We start from the raw sequence: 25,116 nt of genomic DNA, 5'->3' as shown, positions 1-25,116 counted from the left end.
TCCTCAATGAGTATGAAATTGGTGCCTTGTGTACTGAGGGTCTGGATTGAAGTCCATTATTTCTCACATTTCCCACCAAGCCAGCTATGAAGAGAAACCTCAGTGCACTGGCAGAGCACACATTTTGCCCAAGGAAGTTTCTGGATTCAACCTTTGTCATCTCCATCATTTGTGAGTTTATTTTAAAAAAGGATCTCACATAACCAGACTATTGGTAAAGGATGCCTGGGATTTTGGAGAACTGCTGGCAATTGAAACTTGTGAGAAAGCTGGAAGAGTGGTCCAAGATCGCAGAAAGTAGCTTCACCTGCATTCACGAGAGAAGCCTGCAGTCACAAAGATGGAGACCAAGTAAAAACCGAAGTACAATACAGATTCTCTAGAATATGTAACACAAAGAGAGACATAATCAACCCAATTGGTTGAAGATTGTTGAGCTCTGAGTGTAGTGTGTTTAGAAGGGTAGCAATGAGATGAAATTGTGGAGAAATTTCTGTCATCATTGCCTGTGGCTCTCAAGGGAAGCAACTCCTTGTTATAAATCTATGGAGATTCTGCTTCAGTTTGCATGGTTCACAGGCACTAATGAATAAATGGTCCCATCGCTTGTTTTAGGAGCAGGTGTATAATGTCCATTTCTCAAATGAGATGTAGGAACGGAGGAGGAAGTTTCTGTTCTGTAGATTTGAGCATGCATTTCACAGCAGCCAAACTTGCTCAGCAAAATGAAGAAATCCCTGCGGAACGTCTTGGTGAAGATCGCATAGAGGAATGGGTTGGCACAGGAGTTGATGGGATAGAACAAAACAAGGAGGATCTTTGAGTTGGAGACTGTGATGAGAGGAACCTTGAGAGATGCCGATATGGCAAAAAAAGAGATGGGCGCCATGCAGAGGAAGTCTGTGAAGATCAGGATAGCCATACGTTTGGCAATCTTGGTGTCATTGTTGGATGAGAACACATTAGGGTTCCTCACAGTGAAGTAGATGCTGATGTAGCAGGTACAGATGACAATGAAAGCCAAGATGTTTAATACCAACAGAAACATGATGTATGCCTGAGCAAGGGGAGTTTCAATATCCATGGGCAGGCATATACTCACTTTCATGTAGCTGCTGACTTCAAATATGGGAAGGAGAGCTATGGTGAAGGCGAAAACCCATCCCACAAGCATAATGACCACTGCATGCCGGAAGCGGACTTTGCGGTCCAGTTCCATGGCATAGGTGATGGTGTGCCAACGCTCCAATGTGATGACAGTCAGAGTATATATAGACAGTTCACTGGCAAAGACGGTAAAGAAGCCGGCTGTATTGCAGCCAGCCCCTGTTTGCCAGTCTATGGCATAGTTGTAATACTGACTTCGGGACTGCACATCTTTGATCGCGATGAGCAATAAATAGATGCCCGTGCAGAGGTCCGCAAAGGCGAGATTGCACATGAGGAATCGAGGGACTGTGAGCTTATACTGGCTGCTGACTAAGATGATGAAAACAACGAGGTTGCCCATGATCGCCAGGATGTTGATGAACCAGATAAGGACTCGGAGAACATTGTAGCCCATGATGTCTTCGCATGGATTGAAGGCATCAGGCTCAGGGAAGCAAGTCACTTGAACCTCTTCTTTACACAGGGTTTGGTAGTAATCATCTTCATCCAACTCAAAATACAGCCCATCAGGATATTGTTTGATGGAGGATTTGTTGCATAGGGGGTGCAATATTGAACTAGAAAGGATAAGAAATAACATGGTTAGGAAAACATAATAAGAAAAAAGAAAGTTGGTTCTGCAACAAAAAGAAGGGAGGAGGAAGAAGGTGTTTGCATTATCAACTGATTATATCACTCCTTTTTAAGGCAAGGCTCTGCCTCTAAGCAGTTGGGCCCAAATCGAGATCCTGAAACCTAACCTTAGAACTCTAAAGGGCCTGTGCTTCGAATTCTTCAAAAAGTGCATATGCATATATCAACCTCTCTTTTCTTTAAAATGTAAAGAAAATGTAAAAGAGCAACAAAAAGGAGAGGGCTTTCTCAGTAGTGAAGTTCTGGAATGTCCTCTCCAAAGCAATAGCTCTTGCTTTAAACAGCTCCACTGGCTGCCGATAAGTTTCCAGTCCCAATTCAAGGTGCAGGTCATTACCTATAAAGCTCTAAATGGTTTGGGACCTGCGTATCTTCGTGACCACATCCTCTCTTAAGAACCTACATACTCTTCAAGATCCTCTGGAGAGGTTCTTCTCTTGCTTCCACATCCGTCCAACACGGTTGGTGGGGACGAGGGAAAGAGCCTTCTCAGTTGTGGCCCCCCAGCTCTGGAACTCTCTCCCCAGGGAGAGAAGGGGTAGCACCCTCCCTGCCCGCCTTCCACAAGGACTTAAAGACGGGTATGTTCTGCTGTGCTTTTGATGAGGCCAATACCTGGACAGCTGGTCCCAGTTAGGACCTAACAAACTTTACGATTGTTATATCCAAATCCTTAATGGTAAAATCATTCTTATTCTCATTGTTGCTATATGATATTTGCAGTTTGCTCATTAGCTGTATCCTTTAATGTTGTGGCACCAGTCTGCCCACCCACAACAAGACATTGAACTTTGCTATTGGTTTTTGGTTTGATGTTCATTTTATATACTGTTAAATGTTGTTGTTTTATTTTGTTATATTGTTTTTTGTTATCATTTTGTTGATATGCATTTTGATGTATTAGGTTTGAACTGTTCTGTTGGGTTTGGCCCCATGTAAGCCGCCCTGAATCTCTTTGGGGAGATGGAGGCAGGGCATAAAAATAAAATTATTATTATTATTATTATTATTATTGCAGATAATTCTAAATAGGTATGACTTCTCACAATACAGCTCTTTGGTTTTTGCTTGCTTTTGCTATCTTTACCTCCACTTGTTTGCTCTTTTTAAAGAGCTTTTGTAGTGTTTCTTGGCATGCTGGGGTTCTTTTAAAAAAACTTTAGAATAATTTTCTGAGGTGGTCCTAGAGCTAAAAGGGCAGATATTATCCTCTCTCATTTGTTATTTAAAAATTAATGTAGTGTTCTAGAATAAACATGGAGTTGCACTAATTATTTATTTATTTATTATTTATTTTTTGCATTTATTGACCGCCCCTCTCAGCCCGAGGGCGACTAATGAACGGATGCACCAAAACTCTAAATTGTGTTAGAGAGTTTTCGAAGGATATAAGTGCACCTGAAAATATGTAGAAGATCATGCTAAAATAAATCTGTTCACTCCAAATGTACTGCTTGAAACTCCCATTGCTCCCTTTCCTCTCGGTTAAAAGAAGGGCATGTAAACATATCAATTTATAGATCTGTTTCCTGGGATGCGAAGTTAACTAACTTCTGGAAAACAAGAGAGAACATATAATACCTGTACTGAAGGAAATGCAAAGTCTTCCAATTAAGTTACTGAGTGTAATTAATGGCTCTAATTTTGAGCATTGCCAAGAATGGTCTTCGAAGATGTTGTTGGACTACAACCCCCACTGTCCATGATCATTGGCCATGACTGCTGGAATTGATGGGAATGGGAGTACAACATTATTTGGAAGTTCATAGGTTTCCCATCTCTATTGTAAAGTGTTTGGGTCAATGATATTTTGAAAAATGTGTGCACCAATACATTTCTCTCCCCCCCCCCCCCACCCAGTTATGTATACTTCTCAACTAAGTTAGGCAAGTAATTGCGGACAATATGGCCTTCTCAGTGGTGACAGGTTTGTTTTGGTACTGTTTCCTTAAAAGAGAATATAGATTTTTAAGGTAAAGGTAAAGGTTTTCCCTTGACATGAAGTCTAGTTGAGTCCAACTTTGCGGGGTGGTGCTCATCTCCATTTTTAAACCAAAGAGCCAGCGTTGTCCGTAAATGCCTCCAAGGTCACGTGGCCAGCATGACTACATGGAGTGCCTTTTCCTTCCTGCCAAAGCAGTACCTATTGATCTACTCACATTTGTATGGTTTGGAACTGCTAGGTTGGCAGAAGCTGGGGCTAACAGTGGGAGCTCACCCTGTTCCTTGGATTCAAATTGCCAACCTTTCAGTCAGCAAGTTCAGCAGCTCAGCAGTTTAACTCGCTGCACCACCAGGGGCTCCTGTGGTTTATCAGTAAACTGGTTAACACATTTCAATTAAGTCAGTTGTTTTGGCTATGACATTTTTATGGGTAATATCTTTACATTTTCTCATTTTTACACATTGTGTTTTTCACATCATGGTACAGGATCCCTGTGGCCAGGCTACAAAATGGGCTATATCTAAAATTAAATAAACATAGAAAAAGCAATTGAGGGAGTCTCTAAAAATGCCAAGCTTGAAATCTCCCGAGATGAATGCCCACTGCTGCTACTTCAATATTTGCCGAATGTATTTCAATAAGTGACAACTCTTCAAAGGGGAAAAAAAGAAAACGAAATGATAGACGTTGGCGGGGAGTCAGAGCAACACGATTCTCTAAGATATGAATTTATCTTTACATCAGACAGGACAAAAAAAGGCTGGCCGGATATCCTAATGGGCTCTGTCAGTTTCAGAAAGTTAACAATCCCGACTGCAATGTGCAGGCAGTTAAGAAGAAGGACAAAAGATAAGCGATTGCCGACTCTATGACATATAAAGCAGAAACTATTCAGAAAGGCATCAACTAACAATACTTTTTGAAATATGTATTATTATGTAATAATATTTTTCCAACCTCTGAAATTTCTTACACATTGCATTTTAAGTCTTGTACTGCAATGGACTCGTGCCATCATGAGGTAGTGGTTTGAATGCTGGGCTACAACTCTGGGACTAGGGTTCAAAACCCTGCTTAGCCACGGAAATCCACTTAGTGACCTTTCACAAGTCACACGCTTTTAGCATCAGATGAAAGTGCTAGCAAAAAAACACTTCTGAACAAATCTTGCCAATAAAATCCCCTAAAAAGTCACTATAAATTGGTAATGGCTTGAAGGCACATAACATACTTGCCATTGTAGTGCAGTGATTTGAGTGGGATTCAGGAAGACCAGGTTTTGAACCCTGTTCAGCCATAGAATCTTACTATGTGATCTTGAGCTAGTAATTCTCTTGTTTTTAGAACAATGGTTCCTTATGTTGTAGTGACCCACAACCATAACATTATTTTCATTGCTACTTCAGAACTGTAATTTTGCTACTGTTATGAATCGTAATGTAAATATCTGATATGCAGGATGTATTTTCATTCACTGGATCAAATTTGGCACAAATACCCAATACGTCCAAATTTGAATCCTGTTGGAGTGAGGGCGGGGGTTGATTTAGTCATTTGGGAGTTGTAGTTGCTGGAATTTATAGTTAACTCACAATCAAAGAGCATTCTGAACTCCACCAACAATGAAATTGAACCATACTTGGCACACAGAACTCCCATGACCAACAGAAAATACTGGAAGGGTTTGGTGGGCAATTACTTTGAGTTTGGAAGTTGTAGTTCACCTACATCCAGAGAACACTGTGGATTCAAGCAATAGTAGATCTGGGCCAATCTTGGCACAAATATTCAATATACCCAAATGTGAACACTGGTGGGGAAAATAGACCTTAACATTTGGGAGTTGTAGTTGCTGAGATTTATAATTCACCTACAATCAAAGAGCATTTTGAACACCACCAATGATGGAATTGGACCAGACTTCCCACACAGAACCCCAATGAGCAACAGGAAATACTGTATTTTTTGATGATCTTTGGCGACCCCTCTGACACCCCCTCAGACTCCCCCCCAGGGGTCCCAACCCCCAGGTTGGGAAACACTGCTTTAGAGGAAGTCAACAACAAACCTCTACTGAATGAAGCTTGCCAAGAAATCTCTGTGCCAGGGCCACCATAAATAAGAATTGATTTAAAGGTACATGACAGCATCAAAGCTTACAGTTCAGAAAAGCTAATGGACAGGCATTTACAGCTGATTTTACTTGCATATGCTCAGAAATAGCTCCCACTTTGTTCAAGAAAGCCTTGCTTTAGGACAGCAGTCATAAGCTCTTCCCTTTGTGAATACAGAAACAGCTGTTTGGCCAAGCGAAGAATGAGAGAGAATGACTCCTCTAAATTGACTTCCCCATTTGTAGGTCAGGGGACATTTTGCAGATGTATGAGGCTGAGAGAGGGGTGTTCTTCTAGAAACTCTGGGAGAGTTTTGGTTAAGCTGGATCTAAACTGCTCAATATCCTAGGATCTGATCCTAGATTACCTGGCAGTGTAGACTCCCATAATCCAATTCAAAGCAGTTAATCTGGGATCAGATCCTGGGATATAGGTCAGCACAAATCTATCTTAGTGGCAAAGAAACATCCATTTTCCTCTTTTAGAGGAAAGGAGAAACAGATCTTTAAGGTCACTCTCTCCGTGACATATTCTGTTTCTAAAAGCTTTTTTTAGTCACTCCAGACCGGCTAACAGGATAAACATGAATTTACTATTGTTATTAAAGCAAAACAAAACAACAACCCACATGAGTTCAGCTCTACTTTTCCGAGAAAATGAGAAGAGGATTGCTCTGAAAGTTTCAGTGTTGACAAAGAATGCATTTGATGCTGCTGAACCATCTGGGCTGGCTCCTAGAGATGTCTGAACCAGCCACCATGACACATGCCTTGGTAATACCCCATTTGGATTACTGCAATGTGCTTTACCTGGGGCTGCTTTCGGAGAGTGGTCAGAACCTGCAATTGTCCTGAGGAACGGAAGCCATATTGTACTCTATGGCTGGTTATAGGGGGCATTTAATTCCATTTTTGCAACAGCTCCATTGGTTGCATTACCAGTCCATTTTTGGATACAATTCAAAGTGCTGATTATTGCTGATAGAGTCCTATGCCTTGGTTCCAAGATATCAGAAGGGCCACAGTTCTCTATATCAGTGGTTCTCAACCTGTGGGTCCCCAGATGTTTTGGCCTACAACTCCCAGAAATCCCAGCCGGTTTACCAGAATTTTTGGAAGTTGAAGGCCAAAACACCTGGGTACCCATAAGTTGAGAACCACTGCTCTCTATGATTTCACCCAAGCTCTATGATCTTTGTAGGGTCATTCTCAATGCCTTCCCAAGCATGTTTCATGGATATAAAGGAGAGGGCCTTTTTGGTGTCTGCTTCCAGCTTTTGGAAATCCCATCATGAGAAAACTAACTTTTTGTTAACTTAGTGCTTGTAAGTGAAATTGTCCTATTCCAACAGGTTTTTAGGCATTAATAATAATAATAATAATAATAATAATAATACTTTATTTATATTCTGCCCTATCTCCCCAAGGGAACTCAGGGTGGATCACAGTACACATACACGGCAAACATTTAATGCCGTTTTTGATAGACATTACAGAGACAGACAGAGCAGAAGGAGGTAAGTTGTGTTGACATCAACATCCAGCTTTTTGACTCCTTGGAAGTTGTGCTTGAATTCAGCCACAAGGGGGTGCTGTCGCTCCGTCCTCTATGACAAAGAGCCATCAGGACTTCCTTCTTCCTTTTTGTCACCCAGCATTTTCTTATTTTTTTTCTTTATGGTGTTGTAAAATGCCTCTCTCACTTGTTATAGCAGTACCTAATTTCTCTAATTACAGCACAAGCTGTTTTCAAACTGCTTAGGTCAACAGTAAGCTAGACTTGACAGTTGGCTGCTCACGCTTACCCGGGGCTTCGAACTGGCAACCTTTTGGTTGGTAGATCTCATCATTGCTGGTGATTTACCAGCTGTGCTAATCCCCCGGTGAGTTTTTAATGCAGGCATGGGCAAACTTTGGCTCTCCAGCTGTGTTGGACTTCAGCCTGGAGAGTCGAAATTTGCCCATGCCTATTTTAATGGCATATACTTTTGTTATTTTATATCCTTTTAATGCATTTTAATGGTTTTGATTCTGTTGATGTTTAATTGCTTTTAAAGTAACACTTATATTTTTTTATTGAAGCTTTTGTCTGTTTGTAGACTGTTGTGGTTTTAGCATTCTGTAAGTTGTCTTGAATCCCAGTATTGGGGGAAAAGGCAAGATATAAATGAATACAGCATGAATAATACGGATAATAACAACAACTGCAGCTCTCTAGTTGAATGCTTCAGAGCATGGACTAAACATGAATTTGGTTGCTAAGAGGATACACCAAAACCACAAGTCCTTTCTTTGGGAAAAGCAGTCAAGAAGGGAGTATTGAAAAAAAATACTTTTTTATACTGCTAAGGACATGTTTATTTCACAGCTTTTGCATAGGAGACAGTAGTTTAAAGAGCTTCCATGTAACTCTTTCTTCTGCCTGATTGTCTCTTTTCTGCACACTCTCATTTATTTCATCTTTGTTGCATTTGAAAGAGAATGTGGTTCATCATGAAATATTCAAGGTTAAAGTGGTCTCTAAATAAAGACAGAACGACTGCACTGGTTTACCGAGCTTTTAAGTAAGAAGCAATTGAGTGAGTATGTGTCTGCCTCCGATGCAGCTCCACAACAGTGAAAATATGATTCCTGAAATGGTATGTATATTAAGGGGACCCAAGGATGTGGATCTCAGGGTTATTTGCATTTAAAATTGATTGATTGATAGATTGATTAATTAATTAAATTTTCTTGTAGTAGCAAAGAACACCACACGGAGTCACCAGGTGACCTTGAGTGCCTGAAGGATTAACGGCAGACAACAAACTCCATAGGATCAGAAGATGAATTTTGGTCCAAATGTTTGCAAATTCACTCCTCTTTATCCAGAGACTCTGAATCTATGGATTCAACTATCCATGGCTTAATTTGTTTTTTTTAAAAATCCCAAAACCAAACCTTGCTTTTAGCATTTTATGAAAGAGACAATCTCTCTTATGGCATTATATGTAATGGAACTTGAACATCCACTGATTTTATTATCTACAGTGTGTGTATATGTATCCAGGAACCAATTTCCAGTGGATATCAAGACACCACTATAGCTTGTTTGAACTTATATTCTTTCTCGTTGCTGCCTTTTTCATTGGTGGAGGTTTCCTTTCTATGCAATGTAGCTGGATGATGAACTTTGCCTCTTTGAAACTCCAAGCATGCTGTGTATATATACATTGGCATATACAGATGCATTTGAAGGACAAGATGAAAATTTATGTACCCTGATATGTGAAGGGCGGGTACAATTTGTGTGTGCATTTGTGTAAAAAAGTGAAAAGGAAAGAGTAGAAAGTATAGCATATCACTCTGTATCGCTCTGAGATGAAAGAGGTGGTCAAACCCCCATTTAAACAGCTTCACTGGCTGCCAAGAAGTTTCCGGTCCCAATTCAAGGTGCAGCTTATCACCCATAAAGCTCTAAACAGTTTGGGACCTGCCTATGTTCGTGACTGCATCTTCCCTTATGAACATACACGATCTTCTGGGGAGGCTCTTCTCTTGCTTCCACCTCTGTCTCAGGCACGGTTGGTGGGGAAAAGAGAAAGGGCCTTCTTGGTGGTGCCCCCCCCCCCCAGCTCTGGGTATCCCTCCCTAGGGAGATTAGGCTAGCACCCTCCCTGTCGACTTTCCACAAAGACCTAAAGATGTGGGTGTTCCGCTGTGCGTTTGACTAGACAGGTCCCTGGATAACTGGCCCCAGCTAGGACCCAAAATCTTGTCCTTGCACTATGCTATTATTGTAGGAAGGCGCGTCAAGCCAACCCCGACCGGGACCGCCTTCCACCTGGAAACCAATGCCCTCACTGCGGAAGAAGATGCAGAGCAAGAATAGGGCTCCACAGCCACCTACGGACCCACAAGGAAACCCATGATGGAAGACCATCTTACTCGTCCAACGAGGGATCGCCTAAGTAAGTAAGTAAGTATTATTGTATCCAAAGCTATCATTTTACATTGCTCTTATCCTTACTGCTGCTATATGACCTATGCACTTTACTCACTAGCCCTATCGTATAAATTGTTGTTGCACCAGTCTGCCCATCCATGATGAGACTTGAATTATGCTATTGGTTGTTGGTTATGGTGCTTGTTTTATATATTGTTATAATGCTGCTGTTTCTATTTTGGTTTCTATTGATGTCATACATTTTAATGTGTTATGTTTTAACTATGTTGATTGGGCTTGGCTCCATGTAAGCTGCCTCGAGTCCCTTCGGGGAGATGGAGGAAGGGTACAAAGTGAAGTTGTTGTTGTTATTATTATTATTATTATTATTATTATTATTATTATGCTGACACAAAAACACAATATGACACAGCAAACAAGATATATATGCTAGATTTTACATCACAAAATCACAAGTCAAACACTTCCCAAGCATTTAGGACTGCATGGTGTATTTTCCAATGGTGCACTCAGATCCAAGTAAGGTGGCCTTTTGCAGTTGACAGATCATGATTTTGTCAATATTTATAGTTTTCAAATGCCAGCTGAGATCTTTTGGCATGGCATCCAGTGTGCGGATTACAACTGGGACCACCTGTACTGGTTTACGCCAGAGCCTTTGCAGTTCAATTTTGAGGTCCTGACAGTTATTATTTATTATTATTATTAATAATAATAATTTATTATTATTATTATTATTGTTATTGTTATTATTATTATTATAATTACTGAAATGAGCATCCTAGGATGCTTCCACACCATCTTCAGGACAGAGCCCCATGTTGGCCATTGCATGATGTTGTGTGGTTCAGGTGGAGCCTCCGTCTCCAACTGTGGGAGAAGCATCGTTGGATGCTTTGCCCAGAACATGGGAGGATGATGATTTGCCTATGTGATGGGGAAAGCCTCGCTGAGAGGGAGCTGTGCTCAGGGTGACAAATTCACCCTACTTTTGTTGTGAAGGCCAGGCAAAGTGAGACACTTCAACTGGTCTTTCTGATGAGGCCCTTAGGATTGTGAAACCTCAAGTGATGGAAAGTCCCTCTTGGTTGAAAAGAAATTCACTCTTGCCATGTTTTGTTCACCCTTATTTTACACACACAGCTTGCCAGGAACTGCATTGGTCAACCTCTTGTAGTCTGTTCCCTGCTGGGCACCGAATGCCTTTGAAACAATACTTTAAAAGCAGGAACATGTGCTCAGGTTACTCAAAACAGTTTAACGGTTAAGGATGCCCGAGGATGCACTCTGGGTTGACAAATCTGACATGCAGTGGTGAGCCATGGGGTTTCAAAGAAAATAAGGAAGCAGCATGATCCTGCCAGAGTGAAGACAGTCCATCTCTGCTGTGAAACATTCAGCGGTAAGGCCGCTTAAAGCATTATCAGCAACACCAGCCGCCAGAGCCAAAGGGTTAATTAAATCAATCAATGAGCAAACCTGAAAGACTACTTGAAACAAAAATGAAGCTAAATGAGGAGGACCCTTGACGCTGGAAGCCCTTGCATTATCCCATTGATGGCAAATCAAGTTGCAAGGAAGCCTGATTTAAGAGGCTGAGAAGACCCCATGATTAACACTGCGGAAACTCTCTACGGGGGTCGTGCTAATGAATCTTTTTGAAAATCAGGGACAGAAGTATACACAGTGGATGTTTCCATCTCTTTGGGCCCACTTCTCTCCTGTCCCAGAGCAGCCAAAATGCATAAGCCTATTTTATTTTCCCCACTTTATTGGAGTATTGGAAAGTTTCATGGAACTTCCCATTCTGTTCTTTGGGGAGTAGAGGATCAAAGACTTATAGATGCTGGTGATATCTTTACATTATTGCACAAAGGAAAATCAGCTGAATGATCAAAGCCAGTACAAGAAGGAAGGGTCTCATAACAGGCATAACCATAAAAATAAAAATAAACTTGTCTCAAAGTAATGTTATAAAGAGTATATAATATCAAAAATGAGGTTAATGCTCCTTTTGCTGCTTCTGCTTCAGATGAATTCTGACTTATGGTAATCTTATCATGGGTTTGTCTGGGGTTGAGAGTGTCAGTCAGAGGGTTTCCATTGTTAAGTGGGGAATGAAGCTTAAGCTCCATAGTCATAGTCCAGCATTCAAATCACTAACCCATACCTGCCAACATTTTACAAATGAAACGGGGATACGTATGACCAAAAGACATCAGAGTGTGGTCACAATGGCAAAAGCTATTCCTGAATAAACACAAACCAGATAGGAGAGTCTGCAGTGGCTCGGTTTTGCTAGATCCTATTGGGAAGGGCAAGCTTTCTCTCACTCTGCTGAGTGAACTGAATGCAAACTACTTTAGTCATTTGAACTCCCTTTTCAGCAAGTAATTTATACTAAAGACAAAAAGAGAAAGTGGGAGAAAGAGAGAAACTGGGACATTGTGAAAGGAATTGAAAAGGTGAAACTGACAGAGGATTGATTGGGACTGTTTCTGACAAATTGGGACAGTTGGAGACTATGGTGCAGATGCTTTTCAGCCTTTAGAATGGCAGATTGTGTAGAAAATCTTGGAAATTGTTTACTAATGGTGTCATGGGGATGTGATCATCTCAGAAGGCCAGATGTATCCCCTAAAATCTAAAGTTAGAGCTTATGTTTGTCTGCCCAAAACATGCTGGCAGACCTGTATTTTTCTTAATGGTATGAGGGACCTAAAGGTGCTTAAATACATTGTTTGACTACCTCATTCTCTTTTGACTGCTAAGCAAAAAAATTGGACATGAGCCATATTATCTACCACAGTCAAGGGCTTGTTTACACCACCAAAATAACCCAGGTGTGATTCACATTATTTAGCCCCAGAGTTACGTCAGATTCACCCTGTTAGTGAATGTGACATAGTGCAGGCATGGACAAACTTGGGTCCTCCAGATGTTAGAAATTGTGAGAATTGAAGTCCAAAACACCAGGAGAGCCAAAGTTTGCCTGTGCCTGACATAGTGCCACCCTATCTGTGTTGAAATTGTATTGCTGCTCATATGTCAAATTAGAATCAGCACCATTTTTATTTCTTCTCCTCCTTGGAAGTGATTTTCTTGCTGCTGTCTTCTGGGCCAAAGAGCTTCCCAGCAAAGTCCCACTGGGAACGTCACTTGCTTGGATGTCAGAACCTAGCCATGAGAACAACGATGAGCCTGATCAACCCTGGGCATCATGTTCTGAGTAAGCAATTTCCCAGTAGGGTTGTGCTGAGAAGCCAGTGGTCAGGAATCTGAGCAGATGAGCAGAAAGCAAATCAGGGACCCCCCCCCCCCCCCCAGATTCCCAACAGAAAAAACGGAGAAAGGAAGGCAATTCCGCTTGGGTCTGCTGGTTCCACTTCAAGGAAGTAGATTGCCATTGCCTCCTTCTCTCATCTCTGTCCCTTTTCTGCACAGAAATAAAAAGGATTTTTCATAGTAAACATCACACACCTCAGCAAGTAGCAGAAGACATGTAAACAAAAACAGTGGCACCCGCCATCCAGCGACCTGTCCTGTTCCTCTCCCCTGAAGCCACCTTGATCTAGACTGGACAATGTAGCAAAACACTGCACTAGACCAGATTTTCCTGGAAACTGTGGAGCATGAACTGAGTTTGCTGTATTGCAATAAAACCTTTAAAAGACTTTCATTGCTAAAGGGGTTGTATGTTGTGTTTCAGGAACAAGGCAGCTACAAGGTTAGTACGGTTTTTTTTTGCCCATGTAGACAGGCTCCTAGAGAGACTTTGACATTCACAAATAAATGGAAACTCAAAAAGCAGAGCAAATGATCTGACTCACTTTTGTTTGGTCCAGTTTGCAAAGGCACAGCAATGGCTCGGATAGGTGAGGTTGGCCTCAATCAAAGCACGAAACTTGTCCAAGGGAGGTAGCTTTTTTAGATTGTACGCAGATCTTGCTCTCAGTTTGCTAATGCTCTCTAGTCCAATGGTAGGGAGCCGACTGATCCTTGTCTCTGAAATATCCCTTTAAGAAAAAAAAAGCGATTGTTTCATATTGTTTCTAAACAATCCAATAAATGGCATATCAGGAATTAGTTTTCAAATTAATTTATAATTCATGTTTTCCAAACACTAGGATCAAAGGCAAGTTGCAGGAAGATTAACTGGAAAAAAAGTACAGATCAAAACTCTAAAATATTATATTAAAGCACAAGGAAACAAACCAGGAGGAATGGAAAATTCAATTTCTGTCTGAAGTTACATAATGTATCTTGATCAGTATTTCCTGGACAGTTCATAGAGCAGCAATGTATGGAAAAGCAATGTGTGAATCAACAATAATCCACTTTGCATGTTTTTGCAGGTCAAGCACTTGATTTTTTTTTCATACTGGTGAATTTGAGATAGAAATTTTTTTACACATTTTCCCTACAAGTTGCACAAATAGAAAGCCACTTGCATGCATTATTTATGCAAAATGTTCTGCTTCTTCTCCCTTCTTGGTTAATTTGCATCTCTTTCATGATCATCCACCACTTTCAAAAGTAACGCTAGGCCTGGAAGTCATATGTTTATCTCTTGTGCTAACATTGCTTTGGGTATTTTATGTCTTTTTCTCCTGTATTATTATCTTCAAGTTTTTGTAGTCCCCCCCCCCCCCATGTGTTGTTTTCCATACAGTATAAAACATTTTCTCTGTTAAATAGAGACATATTTCAAAGTAACACCAAGGATACAATCTTGTATGGCTCAGCATAGTTTATTAAGTCTGCCTGTGGGCATATGCTAAATTAAGCCATATACCACCACCCCTGATTTACTGAACGGTCTCTGAAATCCCCATCTCATGGAATTCCCTGTTTCATGGGTAGCAAGCAGAAGTGTTTGGCAATGTTCCCATTGACAGATGCCAAATGATCAAAGCAGTGCGGAGACCTTTGATGAACCTTAGAGTTGATGTAATCATTCTGTAATGGGCTAAAGGCACACTCCTGACTGATCCCTATAAAGCAAGGAAGGTTTTTCAGTATGTTGTGGAGGGAGCTTTGGGTCCCGCAAAGGGAGGAAGGGAATATCAACCCATGCAGTCTCCCCAAAAGGACACTGCATGTTGTTGTTGTTGTTGTTGTTGTTGTGTGCCTTCAAGTAGTTTTTCTGTGTCCCAGTGAAGACATCTGCCCTTGTGCTTTGCTACTCTGCCGCTGAATATGCATGCGCAGTGTGGAATACATCTCACCATGCTAAAACAGTGGATGTGGCTCTTAATGAGATATGCTGCATTATCACAGGATGTCTACACCCCACACCACTGTTTAGCCAGTATTGCACTAACTGACATCCATTGGGAAGTAACAGCCAAAATTAAAGGACCAGGGCAGTGACATCTCCAGCCCATCTTCTGTTCGGATATCAGCCAGCATGCCAATGCTTTAAATCAAGAAACAGTTTCCTAAGAGCCCTTCCACACATCCCTATATCCCAGAATATCAAGACAGAAAATCCCACAATATCTACTTTGAACTGGGTTATCTGAGTCCACACTCAGATTATGTGGGATTTCCTGCCTTGATGTTCTGGGATATAGGGCTGTGTGGAAGGGCCCCAAGATATACGCACAGGAACACCTCAGCAAGCAAGAGTTCAAAAGTGGCAGGTTAAAACTAAGAACCTCAATCAATGGCTGAAACTAGATGACAGAATCCCCCCTGGGCACACAGAAGGCTGGGTGACTTGGAAGGCGCTGAACAGACTGTGCTCTAGCACCACGTGGTGCAGAGCCAATCTTAAGAAATAGGACTACAAAGTGGAGTCCACGACAAGCGAGTGTGGGGAAGAGCAAATCACAGACCACCTACTACAATGCAACCTGAGCCCTGCCACATGCACAACGGAGGACCTGCTTACAGTGGCACCAGAGGCAATCCAAGTGGCCAGCTTCTGGTCAAATGACATTTAGGATAATGCCAAGTTTTTAACTTTTGTTTTTTTAAACTTTTGTTTGTGTTTTTAAATACATTATAACTGTACCCTCAATTAGCTTCTGACACAATAAATAAATAAGTAGTTCCCAACTTATGGTGACCCTAAGGCAAATCTATCCCAAGAATTTCTTGACAAGCTTTGTTTAGAGGAGGAACTGCCTTTACCTCCCAATGAGCCTGAGAATCACCCATTGAGTTTCTATGGTTGAACAGGAATTTGAACTCTGATCTCAATGCTCAAACCACTACACTATATCTGTCAACATGCTGGCTTATCTAGGGGAATCTTACAAATTCATGTATTCCTAACTGTCTGGCTTTGACATATACCATCACAACTTATTATTTTGTTTATTATAGCTGATGGAATTCACAATGGTCAAAATTTCATGCTAACCTTTAAAAGTCTGTAGCACCCCCAAATTCCATAGTTTCCTGGCCTGGTGGAGGGCTAGAGAAGCAGCAGACAAAGGTCTAGCTATTTCCTATATCAACAACATCATCTGCAGACAGCTGTCACTGTGTGTTCAGCTACAGGAAAAAATCTGAATGCTTTGTGGGTCTCTAATTCGCTTGTATGTTGTGCTTCTTCATCAGCTTTCCTATATGGTTAGTGGCTCCCTTGATGTACAGTATATCATATATCGTTGTCATTATATCATAATTTAAATGATAAAATAGTATTCACAAACCATCTTAGAGTGGGTTGTTGTAGGTTTTTTTCGGGCTGTATGGCCATGGTCTAGAGGCATTCTCTCCTGATGTTTCGCCTGCATCTATGGCAAGCATCCTCAGAGGTAGTGACCTCACCTCACTACCACTGAGGATGCTTGCCATAGATGCAGGCGAAATGTCAGGAGAGAATGCCTCTAGACCAGTGGTTCTCAACCTTCCGAATGTCGCGACCCCTTAATAGAGTTCCTCAGGTTGTGTTGACCCCCAACCATAACATTATTTTCATTGCTACTTCATAACTGTGATTTTGCGACTGTTCTGAATCGTAATGTCAGTATCTGATATGCAGGATGGATTATCATTCACTGGACAAAATTGGGCACAAATACCCAATACATCCAAATTTGGGAGTTGTAGTTGCTGGGATTTATAGTTCACCTACAATCAAAGCGCATTCGGTACTCCAACAATGATGGAATTGAACCAATCTTGGCACACATGACTCCCATGACCAAGAGAAAATACTGGAAAGGTTTGGTGGGCATTGACCTTGAGTTTTGGAGTTGTAGTTCACCTACATCCAGAGAGCACTGTGGACTCAAACAATGATGGATCTGGAACAAACTTGGCACAAATAATATACCCAAATGTGGAGTTTGTGGAAATAGACCTTGACATTTGGGAGTTGTAGTTGCTGGGATTTATAGTTCACCTATAATCAATGATTATTCTGAACCGTACCAACAATAGAATTGGGCCAAACTTCCCACACAGAATCCCCATGACCAACAGAAAATACTGTATTTTCCGATGGTCTTTGGTGACCCCTCTGACACCCCCTCACAACCCCCCCAGGGGTCCCAACCCCCAAGTTGAGAAACACTGCTCTAGACCATGGCCATACAGCCCGAGAAAACCTACCACAACCCAGCGATTCTGGCCATGAAAGCCTTTGACAGTACATCTTAGAGTGCATCTGCACAATAGAATTAATGCAGTTTGACACCAATTTAACTACCATGATTCAAGGCTATGGAATCCTGGTAGCTGTATTTTTTACAAGGTCTTTAGCTTTCTTTGCCAAAGAGTGCTGGTGCTGCTCACCAAACTATAGATCCAAGTACCATATAGCAGTTAAGACTGGGCCAAGACCTGCTGGTTATTTCAAGGCAGGTGCAAAGTTGAGCATGGTTCCTTAACCTTCAATAGTAAAAAGCCCCAGCAGGTGCAACTTTTTTCCTTTGTAAATGGAATAGATACTGCAAAATCTTGTGCTTGCCATAATTTCTATCTCAGCACATTCACCATTGTTTTTTTCCCCTTCCTGTCTCCCACAATATCCACCTAGAAAAGACAGTTTCCTATTTGAGTCCTTCCCAATGGAAGAACCCAGCTTATTTTGGTTCACAATCATGCCTGAAATTTCTGTCCTTGCCTGGTTCACTCTTTAGTAAATCAGACTGCTGGCCAAAGATCTACTGTGCTGACACATTTGTTTTGAGAAGAGTTATAATGTTTTTCAACATTTGATGCCACCATAGATCTATTGATGGTTCGGTGGCTTGCAAGCTATAAAGAACTGCAAGCTTTTAAGCGTGGCTTGTATAATGATAATGACTTCAAGACAGCTAAAGAGACCAGCTTTCCAAGAGAAAACCCATGCCAAACAGATAGGGTCTTGTCTGTGAGGAAACAGCAATGAGAACTGACAAAGACGAGATGGAGGTGTAAGCAATTTATCTGGATTTTGTATAAAGAAAAGAAAGGAATTTCTTGCAGTGTTAGCAACCAAGAATGACACTGAGTTTTTCTTTCTCTCCGTGAATGAATCACTATGGTTGAAAGGCAGAAATAAATGGATACAAATCAGTGTGCAGGGAGGAAAATGTCATGGAGAGAATTCTAGTGGACTGGCATTTGGTTCAGCATTTGCTTTCAGTTACCTCAGCAATTTCAAGGGGAGGAGAAACCAGAGAGAGTGAATGTTGACACAAAACTGATCAAATGTCGAAGGTTGAGTGGGCCAAAGGCTACAGATAAAAAAAAAACTGTAGAGATGACAAAAACTCCAGAGATGGTAACAAATTGAAAATTAGGAGAAAATGATTCTGAAAGAGACAATAAAAATACAATTGTAGACCACTTCAGCGGTGTGAAGGCAACAATTCCACCTGTGAATCAGAGTATAGCTGCTTTGAGAGGTTTGGTCAAGAATATATACTGAGTCACATCATGCCGTTACGTTCTTAGAATAGTAGAGATGGAAGAGGCCACAAGGACCATCCAGCTCAACCCCCTGCCATGCAAGAAATTCCAATCAAAGCACTCCAAAAGATGGCCATCCAACCCCTGTTTAAAAACTTCCAGAGAAGGAGACTTTTTTACCCTCCAAGGCAACAGCATATTTTAATGTCAAACAACTCTTAGCATCAAGAAGTTCTTCCTAATGTTTAGGTAGAATATCTTTTCCTGCAGTTTGAAACTGTTGGTCCATGTCCTAGTTTCTAGAGCAGCAGGAAACAAGCTTGTTTCTTGTTCAATATGGCATTCTCACAAATCCTTAAATATGGTTATCATGTCCCTTCTCAACCATTTATTCTCCCAATTAAAAACACGCATCTCCCTAAGCTGTTCTTCACAGAGCTTGGCTTTGAGACCTTTGATAATTTTGGTTGCTCTTCTTTGAATGTGTTCCAGCTTTAATTGTAGGATGCTCCTGTGCTAGTGGAATCGCATGCTCCTGCGACGCAAGAGATTGTGTTCAGGATAGCAATGCCGCTGGTAGGGTCTCCCATCTCAGACAGACTGAATGTACCAAACAATGTCTGGACAGTAGGCTTGTGCACAAATTTGGGTTGATAGATTCCCTTCGGCCAATCTGGGTGGTTTGGATGGCCATAATGGCAAGGGCTCAGCCACTATGTTTTTTTCAACTGAAACGTCCCATGTGGCTGCCGAGCGCAGTTTCTTCCCTTCTATTTGAGAGTATGCGGTGCATGTTTCCTTAACCCCATTACTCAAACCCAGATTCCCATAAAGGCAAGAAAGGAAAGGCTCCCAGGAAGAGTGCTTCCTTAACCTCGTTCCTCAAACCGAGGCTCCCTTGAAGGCAAGAAAGGAAAGATCCAAGGAAAGGTGCTTCCTTAACCTTAAGTACAGTACAATAAAACTGGGAAGACAAGATTTTATCAGACTGTTTTGGATGATGATTTTAATATGGTGAAATTAATCTGGTGAACTAGTTCTAATGTATATATTTTTAACCATTTTAATATATATGGATGCATTTATTATGTGTTTTATATCATGTTTGGCATTGAATTGTTGCCTGTTTGGAAATTGTTCGGAGTTCCTCCTCAGAGGTTGAGAAGGATGGGTTATAAATGCTCAAAATAAATAAATAACAAACCTTGTTCCTCAAACCCAGGCTCCCTTGAAGGCAAGAAAAGAAAGAGTCCCAGGAAGGGTGCTTCCTTAAAATTGTTCCTCAAATCCAGGCTCCCTTGAAGTCAAGAAAGGAAAGGGTCCCAGGAAGGGTGCCTCATTAACCTCATTCCCCAAACCCAGGCTCCCTTAAAAGGAATAATGGGAAGTCCTAGGAAGGGTGCATCCTTAACATTGTTCCTCAAACCTAGGCTCCCTTGAAGGCAAGAAAGGAAGGGGTCCCAGGAATAGAAAGAGGAGCCTTATAAGTTCCCCATTACCGCCAATTGGTTGGATCTTCTCAGATCTTTTGGTTGCCTAGCTGAAAACAGATATTTTCATTAGCTGATTTTCAGGAGGCTCCCAAAAATGGATCTGGGTGCCCAACGAAATTTGGATACCCCAAATGGGTCACTCTCCAGCTGAATTGTGTAAGCCTATGAGCAGCAGCAGCAGCAGTGTGGCAGTGACAAGAATAGTGGTTTGTTTCACCTTCACAAAAGAAGATACCTCTTGTTATTTTCTTTGGAAGGGCTCAAGGAGCAGGGTTTGTAAACCTCAATCAGAACCAACACAACAAGAATGTTGGGAGACAACAATATTAGGAGGACCATAGCTTTCCTATGCCTGTTTATGGAATGAAATGTTTTATTTTGATTTACCATCAAATTATTCAGATATTTTACCTTACAATTTGCTGTCAGATGTGGTATTGTTTGTCAAGATAGGTGCCGTATTACTTAGCTAATCCTGTTGACTTAGTTTTTATTTATCATGTTTAGTAGTGTTTATTGCATTCCATTTCTACATAGGAAAGGGGGATTCTCTGGCTGTCTTGGCATTCCTAATTTCCCACAAATCTTGTAGTTTGGCTCTGTTTTTGACAATGCTCATTCAGCCTTGTCTAGAATATCAAGCTTGCTTTATCCAAGATTTTCACATTTGGATGAGGCTGTTACTGAAACTTCTTTGTAGCCGGCAAGCAATAATAATATTTTTTTGGAAAGGGAGGTGGATGGGTGGCTGAACCAACCAACCATTATTTCCTGTAGTGAAAAGTTAACGCGACACCTCTGTAAGCAGGAGCCAAATACAATTACATTCTGATGGGTTATCAAATTGATTTCCTTGCAGTTCAGATTCATCCGATCGTTCAAATTCAAACACTGAGTTATTTTTATGAGAAAATATTTTGTCCTATTGCAGCGTTCTGTGGATGGTAAATTGCCTTTCTTTTATCCTAGCCAAGATCATGAAAGAGAGTTGTTCAAGTCATCTGTTACTGGAGTGTACACTCAAATGCACTTTTGCTTACAGGAATGATTGACCCACAATATACCATCTTTGCTTGTTAAAAGCAGAAATGCTTAAAACAATTCTTTTTTGCTTCCAGCTTTCTCTTTTCTTCTTCTTTCTGCCCAAGCAGAGTGAGTTTTATGTTAATTAAATATCACAAAAGGCTGTCTTAAGATAATATTCAGGTGATAATTAGTAATGCAAATATTCATAAACAATGATATAGTATCAACATTTGCACAGATTGTGCAGCAACACACCAAGTGACAGGGTTATCTACATAGGATGCATAACACAAGCGCACAATGTAGCTTGAAAAAGTGACCTGACAGAAACACAAAGCAGGGACTAAAGACTATTAATTTCATTCTTAAAGAAAGCAAGAAGTCATTTAGCAATTTTATTCCTGCTGTTAGAAGGTCTTTGAACAATGCATATTTTAAAATAAAACGATTCAGAGTTTCAGACATATGCTACCCAAATGTTGTACTTTGTTGTGTAAACCCCTCCAAAAAACACAGAATTTTCAGTACAAAAATATCTGTGCAGAAGTATTATTGTCTGCTTAGAAACCACTGTATTTGGGAACTTATTTTGACTATTTTAAATATATATATATTTCCCTTCTTATTACAGACTAGTCGGTTCATATATCTTTTCCCCATTTATGGTCAAGATTGGGAGCTCCAGAAAATAAAGATACTAAATTTATATCTGAGAGTGCCTTGGATCGCAAGAAAAGCAAACCAGTCCATATACTATGAAATAAAGCCCACGCGTTCACTGGAGAGAAGGATATCAGAGGCAAAGATGAAGTACTTTGGAAACATAATGAGAAGACAGGAAAGCTGGGAGAAGATAATGAAAAAGGAAGGAAAAAGGAAGAGGGGCCGACCAAGGGCAAGATGGATGGATGGTATCCTTGAAGAGATTGGCTTGACCTTGAAGGAGCTGGAGGTGACCACAGCCAACAGGAAGTTTGTGTGGGCTGGTCCATGAGGTCATGAAGAGTAGGAAGCGACTGAATGAATAAACAGCAACAAATTATATCTGTATCCTTGTCCGATCCAGGAGGGTAAGACAGCTATAAGTAGATGAGAATAATTACTTACAAAAAACTTGGTCCATTGGCTCCTTGGAAAACTTCATTTGGTAGCTTATCGAGGTGGTAATTACCACTCAGATTTCTGTAAGGGATAAAAATATAACTTGTAATCATTTTTGGGGTGGGGAGGATAACCAGCTGAGTTGTTTAAACAGCTATCATTTAATTGATCTGTGATTTGAAATGAATGTTAGCTATTGATTGTGGATCTTGGCTGAAAAATTCCCTCTCAAGGAAGGTACAGTTGTTCCCTCTCTCCTTTCTTTCCACTGGCAAGTAAAGATCTTTTTGTTCAGACAGGCCTTTGGCTTATCTCTCATGTGCCAGTTTGGTTTTTTAAATAGGATTGTGTTATGTTTTAATTATGTTTTATATGAGTTAAACTTGCAGTTTAAACCAAACTGTTGTTTAAGGTTTTTCTAAAATGAATACATTAAAAATGGTCAGAAATGATATTTGGAACATAAACTAAATGCACTGAACAATGTTAATAACTATTCAGCTTTGGAAGTCCTGGAGAAGTCCACAAGGCACACCTCCACTCTGCAACACTTATAATAATTTCTGGAGGCCTTTTGTGTGTAGAATATGTTTCTAAATTTAATTGTACTTGCATTGGGTTGTTGTAGGCTTTTTTGGGGCTATATGGCCATGTTCTAGAGGCATTCTCTCCTGATTAGATGTCACCTCTCAACAAAAGATTGCCCCAGGCACTGCCAGGCCATCAAATGCTAATCAAGGTGGTCAGTTGAAGCATTCACACCTAGCTCCAACAGACAAGAGTCCTTTGTCCCACCCTGGTCATTCCACAGATATATAAACCCTTTTTCCTAGTTCCAACAGACCTCACTATCTCTGAGGATGCTTGCCATAGATGCAAGCGAAACATCAGGAGAGAACGCCTCTAGAACATGGTCATATAGCCCCAAAAAACCTACAACAACCCAGTGATTCTGGCCATGAAGCCTTCGACAATACATTGTACTTGCATTGTTTTTATTTTTTGTGAGTCTCTTTAGAGCAGTGGTTCTCAAACTGTGTTCCTCCAGGTGTTTTGGACTTCAGCTCCGAGAAATCCCAGCCAGCTTACCAGCTTTTAGGAATTGTGGAAGCTGAAGTTCAAAACATCTGGAGGAGCACAATTTGAGAACCACTAGTTTAGAGAATTTTTTAAAGAAGTGATCAAAATAAAACAAGAATATTATATTTTTAACAGGAACCTTTGGTTTAAAGTCAAATATGATAGTTGAGGCTACTATGCCTCCAGCAAGGAAATTTAGACTGCAAATCACTTCCAATGCCACAATTGAAACTGTGGGCAATGAATATCTTAAAGTCTACCCAAATGAATTGCCTAAACACCCAAAAGCTACTAGATCCATCTGATTTTGGAATCTAAGTAGGTTCAGCTCAGGTTAATTTTTAGATAGGAGATCACTAACAAATATCAGGTATCACAGGCTATGTTTATTGAACAGAACTGACAAAATCACCTCTGAGTATTGCTTGCCTAAGAACCCTATAGAATCCATAGGGTCACCATAAGTTAGCAGGGGACTTGAAGGTGTATCCATCACACTTCTGAACAGCACAGCCTAATCCCTTTTGCAGCTCCACTCACTACATAATCCACCTTCATCTCTTCATGCAAACCATCCTTCAAACAAAAAGTTCAGGAAGGTCAATGAAGTCTGTGCTAACTATTGAACTACCCCATTTGTAAACACTGCACTCTGGAATAGGTTTGCCAAGTTTTTAAAATAGCAATAAGGGACATGTGAAGCACAACATGCAAGGGTAAGCTCCGTCTTGCAAAAAGAGGGCTTCTGTACTCTCCTGAGATCTCACATCCCTAACTTCTGGAAAATTCATGCATTTGATTAAAATCTTCTCTCCATGAATTTCTAGTTCCTGCTGTGCAACTCTATGGTCAGCTTCCACCAGAAATTGATCATGGCGTTGTGCTGGAAGAACTTGAGATTCCTCATGTAAAAAAAAATAATTCACAGTTTTGCCACATTGATGGGAGCCTTGTGCCCCAACCCCTGCAAAAGTGAAGGGTGTACTGCAGTCAATAGGTACATAACAAGAAGCACATTGTCCAAATCAGCTTCTTTCAAACTTGTTAGCTGAGGAATCCACACTCAATCACAAAGGGGAAGATGTTGTTATTGCCAATTAACCTTGTCTCTTGAAGAGGTAAGGTTTGCATACTCCAAGATATATGACTCCTGATAAAGCTTTTGTGTGCTGCTCTGAGTTTTCCCCAGGAACATTATGCTTAGATCAGAATTGACCAAAACTAGTTCCACTTTGGTGTGTGTGTTACTCAGTAGTTACCACTGTGTGCTGAAAGCTTGGGTAAAGAAAATAAGTAAAGCTATTAAGCTTCCAGGACAAATAGGTTGAGTCCCAGCATCAATGTATAATAACAGTAAATAAAAGGTAGCAAAGGGATTGTGGAGAAAAGAACCCATCATTCTTTCTCATATAGAAATCTAAATCAAGAAATAGTTTTCTTAGATCTACAGAGACACTCGCTGGAACACCTCAGCAAGCGAGAGTTCAAAAGTGGCAGGCTCAAACCCAGCACCTCAATCTGTGGATGATACCAGATGAGAGACTCCCACCTGGGCACACAGAAGACTGGGTGACTTGGAAGGCGCTGAACAGACTGTGCCCTGGCACCACAAGATGCAGAGCCAACCTTCAGAAATGGGGCTACATAGTGGAATCCTCGACATGCGAGTATAGAGAGGAGCAAATCACTGACCACCTGCTGCAGTGCAACCTGAGCCCTGCCACATGCACAATGGAGGACCTTCTTGCGGCAACAC

The 25,116-nt window shown here is 40.9% G+C and overlaps 1 protein-coding gene across 1 annotated transcript in view; it reads right to left on the bottom strand.

Moving 5' to 3' along the window:
• Positions 1-300: 300 nt before the first annotated feature.
• The window catches only part of FSHR (follicle stimulating hormone receptor), a 108,999-nt gene continuing 84,183 nt past the window's right edge, over positions 301-25,116 (bottom strand). The window contains exons 8-10 of the mRNA XM_067463236.1: positions 22,287-22,361; positions 13,638-13,823; positions 301-1,727 (exon numbers count right to left, since the gene is read on the bottom strand). Coding sequence (XP_067319337.1) covers positions 560-1,727; positions 13,638-13,823; positions 22,287-22,361 — 1,429 coding nt within the window. The 3' untranslated portion in view covers positions 301-559. The remainder of the gene's footprint in view (positions 1,728-13,637; positions 13,824-22,286; positions 22,362-25,116) is intronic.

Source organism: Anolis sagrei, chromosome 1 (assembly GCF_037176765.1).
Source record: "Anolis sagrei isolate rAnoSag1 chromosome 1, rAnoSag1.mat, whole genome shotgun sequence".
NCBI lineage: Eukaryota > Metazoa > Chordata > Lepidosauria > Squamata > Dactyloidae > Anolis > Anolis sagrei.
This window is presented reverse-complemented; position numbering and strand designations above follow the sequence as displayed.